The sequence below is a fragment of the Portunus trituberculatus genome, chromosome 44 (assembly GCF_017591435.1).
Source record: "Portunus trituberculatus isolate SZX2019 chromosome 44, ASM1759143v1, whole genome shotgun sequence".
Classification (NCBI taxonomy): Eukaryota; Metazoa; Arthropoda; class Malacostraca; order Decapoda; family Portunidae; genus Portunus; species Portunus trituberculatus.
In genome coordinates, this window is record NC_059298.1 from 15,854,964 (window position 1) to 15,876,381 (window position 21,418).

Consider the following 21,418-nt stretch of genomic DNA (forward strand, 5'->3'; position numbering starts at 1 on the left):
TGACTCCGACTCTTGATCCACTCTGAGAGCATCACCACTGCCAGCGTGCGGCGAGGCTGGATTGGGGCGTGCGGTGGGGGAGGGCTGGCTGGCGCGGCTGTCATGCACGCAGCAGTGAGCATGAATCACGCACTGCCCCGGGAGAACACGCGTGGGAAGAGCGTATATCTCGGGGGCGCGCGGGGTGTATATCAGTGGTAATGAATGAGGACATAATCTGTAATAAAGAGAAAGATACATCAGGTAGTGGTCCCCCGCTGGGAGGCTCGCGAGGCCCCCCGCCACGAGGCGCCGCGGGACGCCGACCTTCCCGCTGACCTGCGCCTCCCGCGGTTGGTATTTTTGCCAGCTAGAATACTTCACAGCTACCTTTCTGTCGCTGTTTCACTTAATGATGCGATGAACGGCACTTTGATAAACTCTCTTCCTGTAAATCTTATGAACACGTTTTACCATACACTTAACAAGCAGCGCCTCTCGTGGTTGTGCGCGTCTCCTTGGCTTCCCTGGATTACTTGACACTGGCTTGGAGAAATGGAGCTTCACTATCAAAGATTTACTGTTTGTGCGTTATGGATGCCAGTTTATGAGAATTTAGAGTGACCCTTCCGAGCTTATAAAACATGAATATTCTTTTATCATCGAGAAATATATACGGTCATTTATTTATTTTTTTTTTTTTGTTCTTGTGTGTATTTTAAAGTCTTCGCTACGCTGTTTTACTTTGTTTTATTTCTTTATTGTCTTCTCTTTACCCGCAGACCTTTTTAAGGACCACTTTCCAGTTGCCTGTTTTCATTCGTAAAGTGTCAAAGACCTCTTCATTCTCACCCGAAGCCTTATACTGTTCTAAGTCCTCCCACCCTGCCACCCTCACCCCTTGACCTCAATCTTGCCTCTCCCCATCCTCCCGCCCTCTGTCACCCTCCACCTCTTCCTCCACCGCATACCGCACACAGACTTGCCAGGTAATGACGCCCTGTGTCCTCCCATGCCACCTGCGCACATATCCACACGCACTGTTGGCTTATAAATAGTTTGCACTTCATTTTTCTCACATTATTGCCATACATTTGCGCCGCGGGAAAGCGAAATGCATACAAGTAGACTAATATAAACAAATACGGCTAATTGTATATATTTTATTAGCCACTAAGGAACGACATTCACACCTACTCACGTATATTTCGCTCAGAAAAGGCCACAGATACAGGAAAAGAGAGAGAAAGAGAGAGAGAGAGAGAGAGAGAGAGAGAGAGAGAGAGAGAGAAAACAACCAATAATCTCCACACACACACACACACACACACACACACACACACACACACACACACACACACACACACACACACACACACATAAAGTCCCAGTAAACACAGGTTATCATGCAGCTCACCATTATGAACAATCCACTTCCCACAGCCCAAGTTCCGCCGCCCGCTCAGCCCGCCCGCCCGCCGCCCACCCACCCGCCACCTCCCCGCGCCCACACAATCTATTATTTATTGACCACGACACCGGAAATTCATTATAGATAATTGTACTGTAGGAATTTTGCTTAATATCTTTCCGGCAATTAGTTACCACCCAGTCTGCAGTATTCTATTACCTCGATACCATCTTGCCTGTGTTGCCGGGTTACCGTCTGTTATGGGGGGAAGAATATAATAATGCAAGTTTTGAAGAGTACCCATGACATGTCGACAGAACTACAGGACACGCCCTTGGAAATGCAGTCACTCACACTAACACCTGGTTGCACCTTCTCACTTTCTGTTTACAACTCAAGTGCTTCAAATTTCCCCGACTCGCGTTTAGATTTGTTGGTTGGTATTAATTTTTATTTTCAAGTTCTATTCTCTCTCTCTCTCTCTCTCTCTCTCTCTCTCTCTCTCTCTCTCTCTCTCTCTCTCTCTAAGGCACAATTCCATAAATCTCTTCATCATTCTTCATATATTTGCCATCTTTCTACGTATATTGCTTTCAAAATTGAAGTTCCAGTTATTTTTTCTTCTATTTTCTTTAGTTTCTTTCAAGCTGCAAACTCGCAAGAAATCCTTAGTTCTTGTTAGTATTCATGCACATTTTCTGTCATCTTTCTTTCTTTATCTTCAAGTTCATTCACGCACCATTCTCAATTTTCTCTGACTTTTCTCAACCTACGAACTCTTTATCCATCCTTCACTCTCCTATAAAGTCACGTGTTTCTCATTCCTACTTTTAATTCCTCTCATTTTAAAGCAACCATAGAGCAAATAGTCAAAATACAACTTCCAAACCTTTCCCGGTATATAAAGTTCGAGTACCAATTGTCTTATAGCTTTAGCGAGCCTTCCCTCCTCCTCCCGTGCATGTGTTCCAGCCTCCCTGCCACGCCAGCCGCCCCGCCACCCCCCAGACACCTGCCTCACGTCACGCCATCACCTGCGAGCTCGGGGAAGGAGAGGCGGGGAGGGAAGCAGATAGGGGCAAAAAGAAAGATGAGAGAAATCAAGTAATTGCTTCATTGTCTTTTCAACTTTTTTCCTATCTCTCTCTCTCTCTCTCTCTCTCTCTCTCTCTCTCTCTCTCTCTCTCTCTCTCTCTCTCATTAAAAAGAGGTGAGGCCATCAATTATTCGCGGCGATAACGCTCAAGGGTCTCCTGTTAATTATATACATAAATCACGCAACGCCAATAATAAATAACGAATCATTAGTATCAGCTTGTCGTATCTCTGTTATATCTCTGTTTTTTACTACGTGTTACTCTATACTCCCTCGTGCCTCTGTAGGGAGAAAAAATACACACACAAAGGGAAAAACACAGCATCCTGCCACACGGACACAACACTAGCTGGCGGGAGATGAAGTACAGGGAGTGGTAAGCGAGGTGGTGCTGGTGTGTGTGTGTGTGTGTGTGTGTGTGTGTGTGTGTGTGTGTGTGTGTGTGTGTGTGTGTGTGTGTGTGTGTGTGTGTGTGGTTTTCTTTGGTAACAGTCGTGCTAAGGTCAATCTAAAACAAATTCAATCTAAAACAATTTTCTAAGCTGAGAAAAACCTTAGCGTAACATTAATTCAACCTAACAAAACAGTTTTCTCACAACATCGTATATCGCAGGAGAAAATGACTTTGGGGGAACATCATGCTCATTTGATGTTCACGAGCAGCATGTCCACCAGGGAAACTTATAGAACAGAGAAGCACACAACTTCACCACTAGAACTTCTACTACTTCGCGAATACTTCAGAATATAAACAATGCTCATTTCTCTTACTCCTTTTACCGACAATATCCTCGCCATTGGTCTTTGCCTCATGTTCATCACTCATTCCCTCTTTAACTGCTTTCATTTTACCTTCCGTGCTCTCTTCCTGCCCCCCCCACCTCACCACCACCCCCTCACTCACGACTCAGCCAGACGGAACGACACTTATTCATCACACGTGTCAAAAAATAGTCTGTCATTTGTTTCCCCTGCGTGATGAGAGTGAGCGTGAATGCAGAAGGAGAGTCATTACCATTACGAACGAGCACTGGTGTATTCTGCTTTGTCACAAGGACCAGCGAGGCGGTAAAGATCACACACACACACAGACACACACACACAGCAAGGCATAATGACAACGATGTGCTTTACTTTAGAATGTCAAAAAGGAAAGAAAGCGAACAAGGTAACAGCATATACAGGAGGAGAGGCTGGCTGTGGGCTACTCGGTGGTGGTGGTGGTGGTGGTGGTGGTGAATTAAGCAAGGTGTGGCAGGTGTCAGTCAGTTATTTGCCAGTATTCCCTTGCTGACTTGAGCGAAGCGAACTGTGCACGGCTTTGATTTCATGACGTCCTAGGTGTGTAGTGGGGACTTATCGACAATTAGAGAGAGAGAGAGAGAACACCAGCATCTCTCTCTCTCTCTCTCTCTCTCTCTCTCTCTCTCTCTCTCTCTCTAGCGTCCAGACAGCCTGAGCCGCCTCACGGAGGGTAATGTAAGATGACGGATCGGCAACACATCATACTAACAAACAGCCCACGTCAATTAGTTCCGCCCGACACGGAGCCTCTCGCAAGTGGACGAGAGAGAGAGAGAGAGAGAGAGAGAGAGAGAGAGAGAGAGAGAGAGAGAGAGAGAGAGAGAGAGAGACGATTAGATGCTCTCTCGCCTTGCATTATCTTCCCCCGTATCGCGAAAGATGAACAATAAACTCCAAACGTAAGTGACCAAACATAAAGATCTGAAGTGGAGGTGAAAACTGGGCGAGAATAGTTGTAGGTGGAGGAGAGAGCGATGCGAGGAGACAGGTGAGAGAAAGAGAAGGGAGAGGAGAGGATTGCGTGCGCACCCCCTAGTGGCAGGGAAGCAAGACGTAACAAGAGTGGCGGCACCTTATGACAAGCTGTGTTAGCCGCTCAGCAGGGAGTCTTCCCCCGGCCTCACATTACCCACGCGATCCTCCTCCTCCTCCTCCTCCTCCTCCTCCTCCCTCCTCCTCCTCCTCTTCCTCCTCTTCCACCTACAACACTCATCCCTTTCTTTCCTCCTTGTAAAACACCAGCTTACCATGTATACTTCGCAATTTAATACCTAAACACACGAGGTAGAGTCTGAACTGCCGCTGCTGCTCTATAACACACACAAGAGCGAGGAATAATAAGCTGAAGGGGTGAGCGTTCGCGCGGTGAGTGGCGGAGAGTGAGGAAAACTTAAGATGCCGGTGGATTGTCCTGCGCTACGGCAACACTGCTTCAAATCAAGTTTAGGCTCCGTGGAACATAATTGCCTTAGTTCACCGTGAAGAGCTTCGTATATTATCCCCAGCAGCGGTAAGAGGGTGTTTTACTGTGTGTGTGTGTGTGTGTGTGTGTGTGTGTGTGTGTGTGTGTGTGTGTGTGTGTGTGTGTGTGTGTGTGTGTGGTGGGAAAGGTGGGGGAGGGTCATGGTGTCTGGGGTGAGGCCAAGTCAAGGTCTGGGTGATGGTGGTGGTGGTTGCTTTGTGAGCCAGACGAGTGTTAATCTGTGGCCCTGCATGGCGGTGAAGAGCAGCGTGTGTGGGACTCATTCTCGCCTCCATCACTGTTGTCTTCATTTACTGACCAACGACTTGCAGCGATCCACGTAACTTAGCACAGACTGACTCGTGGAAGTCTATGGGATTTGTGTTATTCTTTGGGTTAATTTGTGGGGTTTTAGGTAACACTCTCTCTCTCTCTCTCTCTCTCTCTCTCTCTCTCTCTCTCTCTCTCTCTCTCTCTCTCTCTCTCTCTCTCTCTCTCTCTCTCTCTCTCTCTCTCTTGATTTCCATTGTTATTTGATTTTTCTTTTCTGACAGAGCAGAATTTAGATTCATTTTCATGTTTTTTTTTTTTATGACAGTTTTCTTCACATTTATATTATTTTCTTATTACTTTGGTGGTGGAGTAAAAACTTTATGTGGGAAGGTTGCGGATCCACGTCAGTCTGTTTCTAAACGCAAACAACAACCAATTGCGGGATTACATTGGGTAGCATTCACTACATAATATTATAACCTTCTTTAATTTACTAAGGGAGAACTGTAACCGTGAATCCAATTTTGTCTATACCTCTCTCTCTCTCTCTCTCTCTCTCTCTCTCTCTCTCTCTCTCTCTCTCTCTCTCTCTGGTGCACAGGCGAGGTCAAGTCAAATTGATCCTGAAATTAATTGTTAGTATTACGAACCGCGGATCTGTTCGGGTTGACCAGATAACAAAGGCTAAATTGGGTGCCTGAGTGGCTCATCGGATCGGCGGGAATGGCTATCACACACTGTATTATGTGGACAATGCACGCCACTACCTACTAACCTGCCTCTGTGTGTGTGTGTGTGTGTGTGTGTGTGTGTGTGTGTGTGTGTGTAGGTAGGTTAGCAGGCAGGAAGCTAAGTAAAGCCATCTATTGGGCGTGTTATTAGGAGTGCACAGTAACATTTTATCTCAGAAGGAAGCACGAAGCATAAAGTTCGGAGCTTAATAGAAGAGGTTGCTAGTTTGGTGGTGGTGGTGGTGGTGGTGGTGGTGGTGGTTTGATGTTTAATTTACCAGTTGCAGCGCTCTCCTCGAGTTTTAGCGACGATTTTTATCAGATAATTGTTATTGAATCTGTGAGGGAGACGTGAGGTTGTTGCTGTTTGGGTTGGGAGGGACATAACGTAAGATACTGAGCCTCTCTCACACACACACACACACACACACACACACACACACGGGATGCTAGAGTTGTTGTAAAAGATGATGTGAGGAATATGATTTGCATACGTGTGTGTGTGTGTGTGTGTGTGTGTGTGTGTGTGTGTGTGTGTGTGTGTGTGTGTGTGTGTGTGTGTGTGTGTGTGTGTGTGTGTAACGTTAGAATTTCCAAGAACCAAACAAGATAATTATCCTCCTCTCTCTCTCTCTCTCTCTCTCTCTCTCTCTCTCTCTCTCTCTCTCTCTTTCATTTTTTCTTTCTTTCCATTCATCCTTTTCTATCTCTTTTCCCTCTTTGTCTTTCATGTTCACCCACCCACCCACCCATCCAACCAGCCAGCCAGCCGGTCAGTCAGTCAGTCAGTCAGTCAGTCCCCACAAGCACCTTTACCAGAATGACAGGGGAGCAAAGGAAGCAAGGCAACCCACAAACACAAAACCAACATTTCACCAGACATTAGTGGCGCTGGGTTGGTTTGGCTGGCCACGTATATGCACAGTATGTACTCGAGGTGCATAAAAATAGCGACATTACTGCTAACTCGCTTCACATACACTCCACTCAACAGCGTACACACACTCACTCACACGCACACAGAATCTACTTCTCCAGCTTCTCATTTTTGTCTTCTTCGTTTGTGTTTTGTACTACCTGAGAAATACAGGCGGCACGGCATTACAGGGTAGGTCTGTAACATGATGGAGGGTGGCAGGGAGGGAGAGGCAGGGTAGGGGAATCAGTGGTGGCTCGGGAGGCTGGGGAGGAGGAGGAGGTGTGCCCAGACTGGCACACCTTCAATTAAGAGTCTGCCTGCGGGCATTACCAGCAACCGCGGACCACTGACCATGGCATCTCTCTCTCTCTCTCTCTCTCTCTCTCTCTCTCTCTCTCTCTCTCTCTCTCTCTCTCTCTCTCTATTGCTTCACTTTTCTTTTCTTTCTCCAGATATTTTTTCTTTGCCATGGACTTTATCATTTTTCTACAGTCGTGAGCGTTTAATTCTTTTTCTTTTCTTTTTTTTATCCTCTGTTGTTTACCTTTAAGGTTTCATATCATTAACGATTCCATTCTCTGGCCTTCCGTTAGAACGCAACTGTGTTTCGACCAATCGCTTCTCTTTTGGAGTTTTATTTTTTTTTTACAATGGGTTTTATTCTTTTCTGTCCTTCCTTCGTTTCTTCGCTAACTTTCTCTTTACGATTTCTTCCTTTTCCTTCGAACGTATTACATTTCATGTCCAGCAATTTTTTTTTTTATTTCTTACTATTTAGATTCGCTGCCGTCAATCACTACACGGCCATAATCTGCTTTCATTCTGCTTCTCATTATCCTGCTTGAATGTGCCGCCAATACACAGAATGTAACTCACGTCATGTGATAAATTGTACGTACATTTCATTAAACTAAGAAGTTTTCATTATATCTATATAAAAATGTTTTTTTTTTTTTTTTTTTCGCCGTGATTACAGTACAGAAAATTTAATGCAGTGCTAATTTCAGAATGTATGTTTGGAGATAATTTTATTTTTTGTATTTCTAGGAGACTTCATGCGTTTGCTTAGTTGTCCAGTATAAAGAGACAGGCAGTGGTTTAGGGTGACAGTGTCAAGTCTTAAGTGGAGGCAGAAAGTTTACCTGTGTTCCCTACGCCAGATGTTCCGTTATTCTTTTAATTGAGCCTACCTAGCCCTGACCACTGTCCTTCACTGCGGGATGGCAGGGGAGAAGGGAGGCGGGAAGGAAGGAAGGAAGGAGAAAGGGATGAAGAGGGACGAAGGATTGGTAGGAGGGAGAAGTAGGGGTGTGGTGCGGCAAGGGTGATGTTATTAGTGGACCTCCCACGTCACCACGTGAGGCGAAAACACAAGGCGAGACGGTGGAGGGCGCGAGGCCGCCAGTGGTCAGGTCAGATTCATGACCTGTGAGACAAGAGCAGGAGAGGGGCGGGGACACTCGCCATTGGTTAGGAGGATGTAGGTGTTTACCAATAAATGAGGGTGACGGTCAGGCATGGGAGGGGGAGTAGGGGATGCCTTTCTGACCACCAGGCTACCTGGCCGCATTAGTTCAGGTGGACATTGAAGCATTTCCTTTACCAGTCTTTGTCTTTCCCACTGGAGTGTAACATGATCTTTCCTCTTCCCCAGGACCATCCTTCGCTGCGAGGGACACCGCTGGCCATGCTTGCCGCCCAATGCAACAAACTGACCAGCAAGAGTCCCCCGCCACTGGCCGATGCTGCCGTAGGGAAAGGATTCCATCCATGGAAGAAAAGTCCAGTTGGTGCTGCGGCAGCGTCCGGGGGCGGAGCCTCGGGCGTGGGTACGGGGCAAAGGTCAGGCCCCGCCTCTTCGGGTAGCGGTGGTCATCCAGCTTCATCCTCCAGCAGTTATCAGCGCCCGGTTGTGACGACCAGTGCTGCCTGCTCCTACCCACAACCTACAGACCTGTACTTCCCATCATCCTCTACCGGTGGACAGTCGGACTCAGCCCAAGCGTCCCTCCTGTCTAAAGTTGACGGGTCTTCACACATCCCCGCCATGAGCTCCATGTACTCTCGCGTTGCCGGTGTCACCCACCCTTACGAGTCTTGGCCATTCAACAGCATGGCTGGCGCCGCCTCGGCCATCAAGCCCGAGGTATCGGCTGTGAACTCCCTCAACACCACCAGTTGGTGGGACATGCACAGTGCTGCCGCTGCCTCGGCAGGATCCTGGCTGGACATGTCAGGAGCAACGTCAGCGGGTCTGTCGGGGGTAGCCGGCATGTCCCAAATGGCCAACTATCCCACGGGCGACTACTCCACACTATCCCACACACTAGCCGCCTCCAATACGGCACACCTCCTATCCTCGGGACAGCACTTGTTACAGGACACGTACAAATCTATGCTGCCTACACAGGGCATGGCACCAGCCATGGGCTCCCCATTCGGGCTGGGCCAGCCCACCTTGCCGCAGGTGCCGTCTCCTCGCTCCCAGCGGCGCTACACAGGGCGAGCCACCTGTGACTGCCCCAACTGCCAGGAAGCTGATCGTCTGGGGCCGGCCGGAGCTCATCTCCGGAAACGGAACATCCACTCGTGCCATATCCCAGGCTGTGGCAAGGTCTACGGCAAGACGTCGCATCTGAAGGCGCATCTCCGCTGGCACACGGGTGAGCGCCCTTTCGTTTGCAACTGGCTTTTTTGCGGGAAAAGGTTCACGCGCTCAGATGAACTACAGCGTCATCTCCGAACCCACACAGGTGAGAAGCGGTTCGCGTGTCCCGTGTGCAACAAGAGGTTCATGCGGTCAGACCATCTTAGCAAGCACGTGAAGACGCACAACGCCTGCAGCGGCGGCAAGAAGAACAGCGACGGCAGTGAATGCGACAGCGAGAACAGTCAGAGCGAACCCCCCTCAGTGTCCTCCCCCGCGTCTGTCAACACGCCGCCCATCAATACACCCACCACGCCCACCGCCCAGGCCATGAGTCCGCCCGCGCCAGATCTCAAGCCTATCGTGTGAGAGCTTGGTTGTGGGCGGTCTCAGTACCTCTCCCGGCTACTCTCGGCAGTTGCCAGCGCGCCCTCTGTAGCTGGGGGACGGCGTGGGCGGCCGGGCAGCAGCCGCAGGGTGCAGGGGGGCGCCTGCCGTGGGCTGTGTTCCCCAATGTGATAGTGGGCGCCCTTTGGGTGTCCTCGGTGGTGGCGGAGTTGTAGGGCAGGACGTGGGCCCGCCTTGGGACGGGTCCGGGCCGGGTCTCCGGGCCTGCCTGCCGCGCCGGTCACCCCGTCAGCATGTGCCAAATCTTGCGCCCTCTACGAGCCTCGTGTGTAAAGTGTCTATAGTGTTTACTAATGTAAGCGAATTTCTAAACTAACTATGATATGGGCATTTGTACCAGTGTTGTCAGTGTATGGTTCCGACATTTTTCTTTTCGTTTATATACAATAACACACTTTATTTTTACACAATTTGTATTTCATTAATTCGTCTCATACTGCATTAAAAAGGCCACTCAAAGCGACCAGTGTCACAGACTAGCCCGGGACAGGTGGCAGTGTGAGGGTACCCACGCCCACGCTCACGTAGGGTGCATATTAATGGCGGATGGTTCGAGGCGCCCCGCTCATGCAGCACCCCACCGTACCGTGCCGCGCCGCGCCGCCCCGCGCCGCGCCACTCCCGTACTCACGATCTGGCAAGTGGCATCGTCCTGAGGTAGGAAGTCTTAGCAGTGGTTGGGGTCAGCGGAGTGCTTCACGTGCAGCCCCACGGTGGGAGCTCCATCGGGAACCGCATTGCTGGTGAGCTCTAATAGAAATCCAGACGCTAGTGGCGGATTTATGTCAGTCTTGTCCTAAGGGGCACACGGACGGGATAATTATGGTGATAAAGATATCCATAATGGGAGGTGACCGGCGGGGTAGCAAGGCGTAAGACTCGCCTCACCGGTACTTAACGATAATCACCATCAGAGCTTAATTGAGGATATTGCCTATTTGAGGGTCATCATCCGTGGTCTTTGACGTGGAAGCGATAATAGACAAGGGAAGCTGCTTGTCACTCAACGCGGAAACAGGGCCAGCCAGTGCTCTGCTCGCCTCTCCACCTTTCTGTATTCACAAGTAATTATTTTTTTCACCGTGACGTCCGTGTGTTTTTGTTTTAGGCAACTGAAAACAATCGAGTTCAATTTGCGAGTCCTTTCCCGGATTGCAAGTGGTCTGAAGGGACGAGTTTTTGCACGACTTCCGCGGCGAAGGAGGAATCAGCAGCCCGAGTTAACATTACCACGTGTGGAGCTCCCGAACGCCTGCTCCTTATTACTCTGTTATGTCTTTTTTGCTGTGGTTTGCCTCCTTGCCTCCCTGCCTCCATGACTCCCTGCCCTCCGCTTTGTGGTGTCATCAACTACTATGTTCCCCTAGTCCTCCACGCGGTGTCCTCCTGTCCTTAGTCTCTCTGTTCTGTCTTGCTTTACATTGCGTCCATTTAACGGTAACTCTTCTCTTCTCACGTAATCCTCTATCAAACATAAAAACTACAATAAATACACGAGCATAATCAATTGAAAGAACTAAGTGTAGCGTATTTTTCTAAGTGAGTTATATTCCAGTGTTTATTGAGATTATTATAGTGTTCGCGTAGAAGTCCACACTCATTCATTCATAGAAGTCGCAATCAAAAGTAAGGAAGCTCTCTCCTCGTTTGCGGTAAAATATATACTCGTAGATGTAAAATAATTGGAAAAATGTTCACCCCGGCAATCAAAATGTTTGGTGACTTAAGCCCTCCATGAACATTTTGCTCTGAGTGGCCACCCATTCCTCAGCTCACCACCCTCCGCGTTTACTCTCTCTCTCTCTCTCTCTTACTGAGGCACATTTTTTTTCTAATTTTATAATCGTTTCTAATTTTACTGCTGCAGCAATACACCAACTGCTCAGTAAGCATGAAGGCAAACAATACCAGTAAAAATGGTAATAAAACATTGGAGAGAGAGAGAGAGAGAGAGAGAGAGAGAGAGAGAGAGTGCAGCAAGGGGGACACGGGAGGGATAGCAGTCGAAACTGTTCCAGAAATGTTCATCAGGGGAGCCACTGCTTCGCATATTCATTTCCGAGTCATTTGTGTTCAATTATCCGAACAGGGAGAGGAAGGTGGGGAGAGGGAGAGAGGCGCCTCACTCTCCCCAATTACAGTCACTATTTTGCCCATTTTGTCCATTAATCCAGACCAATTTTCTCCCTCCCTCTCGCGCCCTCCCCGTCTCCTCGTCTCCTCGCTCCATCGTCCCCTCGTCCCCTCACGTCGCCACCGCCAATCAGTTCCGAAGATTCGCGTCCAAGAATTGAAGTAAAGATTGACTGTTGCGATGGTGAGGCTTGCGTGGATCCCCTCATTGCTCCCCTCTCCTCCTCCTCCTCCTCCTCCTCCTCCTCCTCCTCCTCTTCCTCCTCCTCCTCCTCCTCCTCCTTCTCACTATAATGTTAACTTAATTAACTAAAGTTCTATTATTGTTTGGTAATCCTCCTACTCTTGTTTCTGCTCCTCCTCCTCCTCCTCCTTCACCTCCTCCTCCTCTTACTGCTGCTACTGCTGTTGCTGCTGCTGCTCCTATTCTTCATCTTCTCTTTCTCCTTTTTTCTCTTGTTTCTAATCAGTTTTCTCCTATTCTTCTTCCTACTCCTTATCTTATTATCCTACAGCTCCTATTACTACGACTACTACCCCTCTTCACCTTAATTCCTCTCTCTCTCTCTCTCTCTCTCTCTCTCTCTCTCTCTCTCTCTAACTGATAATTTTCCCGTGAAGTAATGTTTTCCAGCCCAATACTCATCCTACGTAATACATACAAAATCATAAATTAACTGGAGAAAATCCATATTAAATAGCATAGAAAGAAAATATTAGACTGACTGGAAACGGAAAACGATAGTATCTTTTTATTTTGGAGGGAGGAGACTTGTTTAAATATTCGTTCTTCAGCAAATCATGAAAAGCAGGATTGAGTGAGAAATCTGTGTGTGTGTGTGTGTGTGTGTGTGTGTGTGTGTGTGTGTGTGTGTGTGTGTGTGTGTGTGTGTGTGAAGGGAATTAGTGGTAGATAAACTGAAACTGGGAGAAAGAGAGAGAGAGAGAGAGAGAGAGAGAGAGAGAGAGAGAGAGAGAGAGAGAGAGAAGAGAGAGAGAGAGAGAGAGATGACGGGAGGAGGAGGAGGAAGAAGAGGAGGAGAAGTAGGGAAGGAACAAGAGGTGGTGATCGTTGGTAATTAAACCCCCATACCCCCCATAGCCCCAAAGCCTCCTTCCTCCATACCCCAGTCCTCCCTGCACCTCCTCCTCTATCTCTCCACGCTATTAATCTCCTCCTCTAACCCCATCTCCCCTCTGACTGCGCCCATTGCTTTTTCAATCAGCTAATTCTGACCGCGATGTAATCCACGGTAAATACTTAGCTTCCCCTCGCCTCGCCCGCGCCTGCCTCCCTCCGCCCGGCTCCCGAACACCGCCCGGGGTCACTTGAGGGGAAGGAATCACCGCCTTTTGATTAGATTTGCTCAATTGGTGACAGACTTCCATGCGGCTCGATTTATGGCGAAAGGGAAAGGAAAGGAAAGAGAGAGAGAGAGAGAGAGAGAGAGAGAGAGAGAGAGAGAGAGAGAGAGAGAGAGAGAGAGAGAGAGAGAGAGCGCTGGAGGGGAAGGGTAAGGATTGAAAGGGCGTATAATGATTAGAGAACATGGAGTGGGAGGAGGGCAATCAGGAAGAGCAGAGAGAGAGAGAGAGAGAGAGAGAGAGAGGAGCGTATGGCATTGGGAGTGCAGGGATTGGTCAGCCATTAACCGCTAAGGATTAAGGAGGGGAGGCGGAGGACGAGAACACTGAGACGAGGAGAAGGACGAGGAGAAGAAATAAAAAATGTTTGGAAATATGATAACGTAAAGGACTCAAGACACAACTGAAAGGCGTATAAAGGGCATGGCACGGGGCAATTAAATGCATACCTAAGTGGTGGTGATACGAAAGACGGGATTTTGTAAACTATTGAGGAAAAATCTTGAATTCGAGCATATTGATTGACGAAGGTTTTAATGCAGGGGAAGAGAAAGAGCACCAGCTTGAGATATACAAAAGAATATGTATTTTTTTTATATATATATATATTTTTTTTAGTGTTTGTTCTTGTTATTTGCGTGTTCCGAATGCGAAGACACACACATGGGAACTGCACAAGAAGCACTCACTGGCCTTGCGATCTGAAAGACACCCGCCGCATCATCACACCACACCACACTCCACCACACTCCACCACAACACACCGCCAGACCCGTAAACAACCACAGTGACACCCATATACTCTCCACACACCACTCCCCACCACCATAATACCATAACTACGCTGTACATACACACACACACACACACACACACACACACACACACACACACACACACACACACACACATACATACACACACACAGCTTAAGATTCGCTGGTAGAGGCGGTGCGACCAAACATCTTTTTTTTTTTCCATCTGGCCTTGCTAAGTTTTTATATTTCAATTTTGCAATATCGCATCGCCATAAATTTGACTTGCGTTAACTATATGATTTGTAATTCTGGGACCGCCTTAAATACCTCACACCCGACCATAAATGTTTGTGCCGTGGCAGGGAAGCGATTCGTCTGCCGAGCAAGCAAGCGATGGAAGGCGTCATTTTCTCCACTACCCCAAACGTAACATTCCGCTGCCGCCGCCGAGGCCTCTCGTTTTGCGTTCTCATGATCATTTATTTCAGAAAAGTAAGATGAAAATTCGTACATCACGCATGCCTCCGTGCACACACACACACACACACACACACACACACACACACACACACACACACACACACACACACACACAAACACAAATGCGCGCCACTCCAAACTTCACGTGCTCCCAGACCAGTGATCCACGTAGTCCCCGTCAGCCCCTCACCCCCCATCCCTCCCCAGCCGCCCCGTTGGAGTCCCGTAAACCAGGCCGGGATGGCGGGGCGGGGCGGGGCGGGGCAGGTGATGTGTGGAGGCGAGGCGGGGCAGACCAACAGGCGACAGACATGACCACAGCCAAGCCCGAATATGACTGTTGACGGTATCATTTTCTCATTTCTTTTGATTCGTTTGTACTTTATAAGTGGAGAGTGAGTCGCGCTCACCGAGCCGTGTTTGGTGAGTGTCATGGCTTTATTTCTTTTTATATACTTTATTTTTATTTTTATTTTAGTTTCACGTGCCTCAACCAAGTCTTTCCTCAGGTTAAATGAATGCTGCAGGAGTATTCTTCGTTCATTAATCCAATACTAACGTAACTTGTAATTTTTATGTAAAAAGGACAACTTTTTCTGCGGCTTCGTTTTATTCTCGGTATTGGTTGAGGTACATGAACCATGCGCGCGACGGTCTGGCTGTTGTGCTGCGGCGCCTCACGGTTAGGCTCAGCACACGCTGCGGGACCCAGGCAGCACCCAGCCGCCGCCCCCATCCGTGTCTCACCAAGACGGCCGGCAGGATATCAGTACACACACTTCCGTGTTGTCTTGCTCCGGCCAAAGAAAAGTTGCATTAGCTGGCTGGGTTGCGTGGAGAAGCTGGGTGCTGGCTGGGGCGTCACTGAACCTCCGGTGCTGTCTGCCGGGGTACCCAAGTCTGGTACTGGTGTTCAGGTTTACTTATGCCAGATGATGTATGTGTGCCCTCCCTGGCCAGCTCCTGGCTAGCTGGGAGGGGAAGGCTGCAGGGCTCGGTATGGGAGCCCTCTTCAACTACCTGGGCTTTGGTTCCTTGTGCGGGCTTACCTGCTCGGGTATCATAATTCAGGTTTTCATAATCAGGTAGTGCTGATCAGGGTCAGGTACCGTGTTAAATTGTCTTTCTGCAGGTGCTTCTGGTCAGGTAAGCTTGTTCACGTGTATTTTTCTTCACTCGATTCCCATATAATAATTGGTTCACGTCTTGCCTTTTACTCATCCATCTCCTTCTCCTCCTCCCTTCCTTCTCTCGCTGTCCGCGTTCAAGCTTACCTCCTCAGCGGCACCCAGGCAGGTGACCTTGCTCAGGTACTGTTAACCAAATGTCCATATTTCTGGCTCTTCTGTTCACATTCAGCATTCAGGCCCCCTTGTTCAAGTGTTCCATTGTTAAGGTGCCGGGCGGTTGGCGGGGCGTCAAATTGGTGGCACAAATATGTATAAAAGCTGAGAGCACGTGCCAAAGTTTTGAACATATGCAAAAACTCTGTACATGAGTTTAAAAAAGCTTGTTCCTCCAACATGTGACTGTAGTAGTGCACTGTTTGTTTGAAGGATTTACCTTAATTTTTTTTTTATCAATCAGTTTTGTCATTGCACAGCAATAGTGTAATTATCATGTACAGAACTTTTGAAACACGTGTTGAAACTTTGTTCATGTACTAAAAGCTTTGAACATGGGCTAAAGCTTTTTTTTTTTTTTTAAGTTTGTATCTCTGCTTTGATTATGTACTAATGCTCCTATCATGCAACTGTGCTCTGAACATGTACTACACACGACACACTATAGAGACACTGCTCACGCTCCCGTACACGAGACGGGCAGCGAGTACTTACTTCATGATCTAGTATGAGTATTCACTGCAGCTCTGAACATGTTCCGCAGCGCTGAACATGTATTAAGACTAAACCTATTAATATTGATGGACATATTATAGATATATATATACACACTCTGAATGGCGTGGCCGAGGCTGGGGCATGGCTAAAGGCTTGAAAGACATAAAACCCTGACCAATATCATCAGGTGGTGATCGAAGGGCATTCCGGGGACAAATTGATTAACTCAGAGGGTCGCAGTGATGATGAAGCACCAGGTGTGTTGAGGGCAGCCGAGGCTTCCTGGCTTGCTGCTGTGTGGTGTGGCGGTCATGAGCTCAATCCTTCACGCATAAAGCTTTAAAGTTCAACATATCTAACTCATGTACAAATTCCTCTACGTGTTTTATGTTTTCCTTTGCCTTTAACACGTTTCAGCCTAACCCCCAGTGTCATGTACCTGTGTGTGTGTTACTTCCAGATGTGTTGTTTCTGTTACCGCACTATTAATCCTCCTCACAATTGTAAGTACCTAACCTTCCTGTATTATTATCATTATTATTATCTTTATTATTATTATTATTATTATTATTATTATTATTATTATTATTATTATCATTATAGTAATTATTATCATTTTCATTATTATTATTATCATTATCATCATTATTATTATTATTATTACCAGTTTTTTTCATTTCCATTATTATTATTATTATTATTATTATTATTATTATTATTATTATTATTATTATCATCACTACTACTATCATCGTTATTATTATCATTACTAGTACTACTATAGTCATTATTATTATCAGTATTATTTATTCATTAATTTTTCCTTTGAGTTGGCCCAGAGTCAGCCAGTAGCCGGGAAGACCACAGTCCTAGTTAGTTTGCCCGTCACCAGGGGCCCCAAACGCAGCTTTAATTCATGCCATTTAGCCTTAAACAGGCCCATAAGCCTCTGCCACCTGCCCGCTCCCTCAAGTCCCATGCCCCGCCCTCACCACTCTTCTCCACCCTGTGTTCTTGCTCCTCCCAGTCTTGCCGTTGCATATCACTATCAGATGCTTGACATCCCTTGTGTTACTATTCTAAATGATATATTTTATACAATATTATACGTTGCCAAAGCTCCGTTCCCTTACTGACCTCCTTCCTCAACCCAGCCGCAGACCAACCCTTACCTTACCCTTCCCCTTCCTCTGCCATAGTCCATTCGCCCCATTGCCCCTCAATTGTGCCATCAGACCCCCACCTCCCCCTATCCCCCCAAGAGGCGCTGGCCGCCACGCCCCGTGCCCCGTAGGGGTTCGGGCAAGGCTGCGCCAAACACCAATCAAAAGTACTAAACAGAATGCGATAGTTAGGGACGTGTGGGCTGCGCCTGCCGGGCCGACAGGTCGCTGTACATAGGAGAAAGAGAGAGAGAGAGAGAGAGAGAGAGAGAGAGAGAGAGAGAGAGAGAGAGAGAGAGAGAGAGAGAGAGAGAGAGAGAGAGAGAGAGAGAGAGAGAGAGAGAGAGAGAGAGAGAGAGAGAGATAGAGAGAGTGAGAGAGAAATAGAGAGAGAGAAAGAGAAAGCAAGAGAAAGAGAAATGTCCAACTGTAGATGTATCGAGAGTCAATAACGAAACTGTATATAACTTGTGCCTTGAGAAAGAAACCCAACTGCTACATGTATTGTAACATAAGAAATAAAATGATATTGTGTTTATCAGTCTATCCTTAACATCCGAGCACGATACTATTAAATTCTTAAATATTAAAGAAAACTGAACACAAAACATTCAGAGAAATATATTGACATTCATCTAAAGCATGCAAGACGTGAGTGAATGTTTCAATATAACTGCTCATGTTTGAGTCCAAAGGGTTCATGATGCCCGTAAAGTAAAGTAGTAGAAGGACTTTGTGTCAGTTCATTACAGTCCACCCGTCTAATCCGACCTTTCTTTCACGTTAATTTAACAACAGTTAATCTAAATCTTTTGAAGCTCCCTTTTGCCCTTTCATTCATCATGATTCACAACATTCAAACAACATGCAAAGAAAAACATCGTGGTCGGATTATTAAGGGTAGACTGTATCAGATGTACTACTGTGAGCAGCAGCAGCCGCGTCTCAGGCGGGACTCACATCCCCAGCTAAAGGGTTTATTTCATCATATCTTCATATATCTATTTTCTAGTTTATATTTGATCAGAATAGTTTGAATATTTGTTATGAGTTAACAGGACTTGGACACGACGGTAGAGATAACAGCTCAGTGGAAGCTGGCGGAGGTAATGTTTGTGCAGCCTGGAGCAGAGGCAGGGCTGCTCTTTAGCTTGTAGTGTAGCTGTAGTTATTGAAATATTTTAGTATTGTATCATGAGGAGACTGTAGCCTGCGTGCTGTGCGTTAGGTGACTGAGAAGTGCACAGGCTGAAGGGTGGTTTGATATGCGCACCGGACCGACTCAAGACTGGGACAGACAACACAGAACACCAAACAACGGAGAGTAGACACGTACTGACGACCGATGGTCTTTACCGAAAAAGACAAACTTTGCAAGACAGAATTTATTCAACTGTAGGAGCGGCTCACACACACACACACACACACAAACACACACACACACACACACACACACACACACACACACACACGAACAAAAATAGTGCATGGAACTTAAAAATGTACTTAATGTAAAACGATTTTTTTTTTAAATGAATACGATAATTCGGAAAACTATAGAACCGTAAAAGTTTCCTGAATAAAACAACCGAAATTTTTTTTCAGAAGTAATCGAAATCATGATGAACACACACACACACACACACACACACACTGAAGACATCTCTGCCACCATAGCCATTATTACCACAACCACAACCATCACCACCAGCACCACCAGTACTACAACCAACACCATTACCACCATGATCGGCAAAAACACCACCATCACCATAATCATCCATTAGTAGAGTGACAACATCGACAGCACTAGTACACGGCACACACAGCCCACACTGAACCTCACACGTGAAGAGAAGAGGGAGGGAAGGGATACGGAGCAGGGCAACTATTGATACACTTGACTGAAAGACTTCCAGTGGGACTCAGACGACTGTTGACCAAGCATGCAAGTCCACGGGTGACTCGCAAAGAAACAAAGGTCCGGAGTGGAGAGGGTCACACACACACACACACACACACACACACACACACACACACACACACACACACACACTAAAGGAATACTTCAATGGTAACGTCACCTTGATGGATATGTTTTTCTTTTCATTATTCAGGGAGTAGTTAGTTTCCTTTTTGAGTAAAACGATGTGCATGTGTGAAGTGTCTCAGCCTTGCCCATGGGGAGGGTAAAGCTGACGAGCAGGAGTCCAGCACGTGATTCTCAGTACACACACACACACACACACACACACACACACACACACACACACACACACACACACACACACACACACACACACACACACACAGTAAAAATGTTATCTTTGCTCTTCATTTGATAATCCATATCATAATAATATCATATAATAATATAAATTGCAAGAGTTCAGAACAATGATTAAAGAAAAAACACCTCACAGTTAGTTCTGGCACATCACCGCCTGCGGAAGCTGCTATGTGTTTGTGAGCAGAATGTATATACTGCTGTTAACCTGCGTGGCGTGGTGAGAGATGAGAGACGGTGTGAGTTGAGCCACGTGTTGCTTCTGAATTGTGTAATTATTTATCTCATTGCCACGTGGTGAATGTTACTGATTGTTATCGCCGACACTCTGTATCCATGTTATTTATGCTCTCTATTTTATTGTTGTTGTTATGATTTACGATGGTCTAGGGAAATGAATATATGTGAGGGGAGGGAGATAGACAGGGAGACAGGTGGTGCTTGTTACTGGCCACCTGTGAGACTGAGGCTGGAGCAGCGGGGCGCTCTTCCTGGTGGTAACTCCTGGGTGTGCTCATAAAGTTATGCGTCTCATACATACAAGCAAGCGTCGCGCGAGCGCGCGCGCATGTGTGTGTGTGTGTGTGTGTGTGTGTGTGTGTGTGTGTGTGTGTGTGTGTGTGTGTGTGCGCACGCGCGTATGCATGCAACATAGATCAAACACATCTTTTAGCTGAAAGACGTTATGTTGCCCCCAAGAACAACTGCGTAACTACAGTAAAAGAAATAGGACGATTAGAACGATTAGCAATGTTTGTGTGGTTTGTGTGGCACAAGTAACTGATGTGCCTCAGTAACAGTGTGTACAGGCCTTGCTTCCGTCCAGCTCTGCCTGCCATCTGTCAAAATCAAAACAAGAACTGACTACCCACAATCCATTACCTGAACAATAACAATAATAATAATAATAATAATAATAATAATAATAATAATAATAATAATAATAATAATAATAATAATAATAATAATAATAATAATAATAATAATAACAATAATAATAACAATAATAATAACTAATAATAATAATAGTGTTTCCAATCATAAATCATAAGGACAAGTGACACAAGACTCATTCTGTTTACAAAAACGATTCGATAAAATACTAGCTGAAAATTAAAAACGTTTGGTAACCAATCCCTTTGCTTAGAGTCGGTATCATGACACACGAGGATAAATGCTAAAACCAAAATTCTTTAAAAGACTGTAATTTCACATAAAAACATGTACTATGTTGACTGACATATCCCATGTTTTACTATAATTCATACAAGTCTCGTAACTACATTTTTATTTCGTTGATGGATTCCAAATATTAGTGAGGAGATTACACAGTGCGTAAGAAAATGTTGGTCCGAGGTAACTTACACCCCACACATTCTTCCCCTGGTCAGGGTTCACACGCCTCCCACGCGATCGCTTTGCATTGCTTTACCAAAGGAGCTGCCACCAGGAAGTGACGCTTTGCTGCAGGGAACACACGCTTCTCCAGTCTGCAGTGTTGTTTAGAGAGCGAGGAGAAGAGGAAGGCGAGGTGCACGCGGCCTTGTGTCATGTGATCAATGGTGCCTGTGACGGAGGAAAGATACGTTTTACTTTTCATCCTTTAAAATCATTGTCGCCGCACACTTTGCCTTCCCTCCTCACTCCTGCTTCCACAATTA

The 21,418-nt window shown here is 46.6% G+C and overlaps 1 protein-coding gene and 1 long non-coding RNA gene across 9 annotated transcripts in view; one reads left to right on the top strand and one right to left on the bottom strand.

The window, feature by feature from the left end:
- LOC123519057 (transcription factor Sp9-like) overlaps nt 1–21,418 on the top strand; it is a 132,635-nt gene that overhangs the window by 64,202 nt on the left and 47,015 nt on the right. For 4 of the 8 annotated variants that reach the window (XM_045280224.1, XM_045280225.1, XM_045280226.1 and 1 more), the window contains 2 exons: nt 8,330–9,338; nt 9,429–10,473. In XM_045280224.1, the coding sequence (XP_045136159.1) occupies nt 8,330–9,338; nt 9,429–9,691 (1,272 nt within the window). In that variant the 3' untranslated portion in view covers nt 9,692–10,473. Of the gene's footprint in view, nt 1–8,329; nt 10,474–21,418 lie in introns of all 8 variants that reach the window. The other 4 variants (XM_045280230.1, XM_045280227.1, XM_045280222.1 and 1 more) reach the window with 3 other exon arrangements.
- The window catches only part of LOC123519058, a 33,680-nt gene continuing 32,600 nt past the window's right edge, over nt 20,339–21,418 (bottom strand). Inside the window, exon 4 of the long non-coding RNA XR_006678966.1 lies at nt 20,339–21,323. This is a non-coding gene — a long non-coding RNA (uncharacterized LOC123519058). The remainder of the gene's footprint in view (nt 21,324–21,418) is intronic.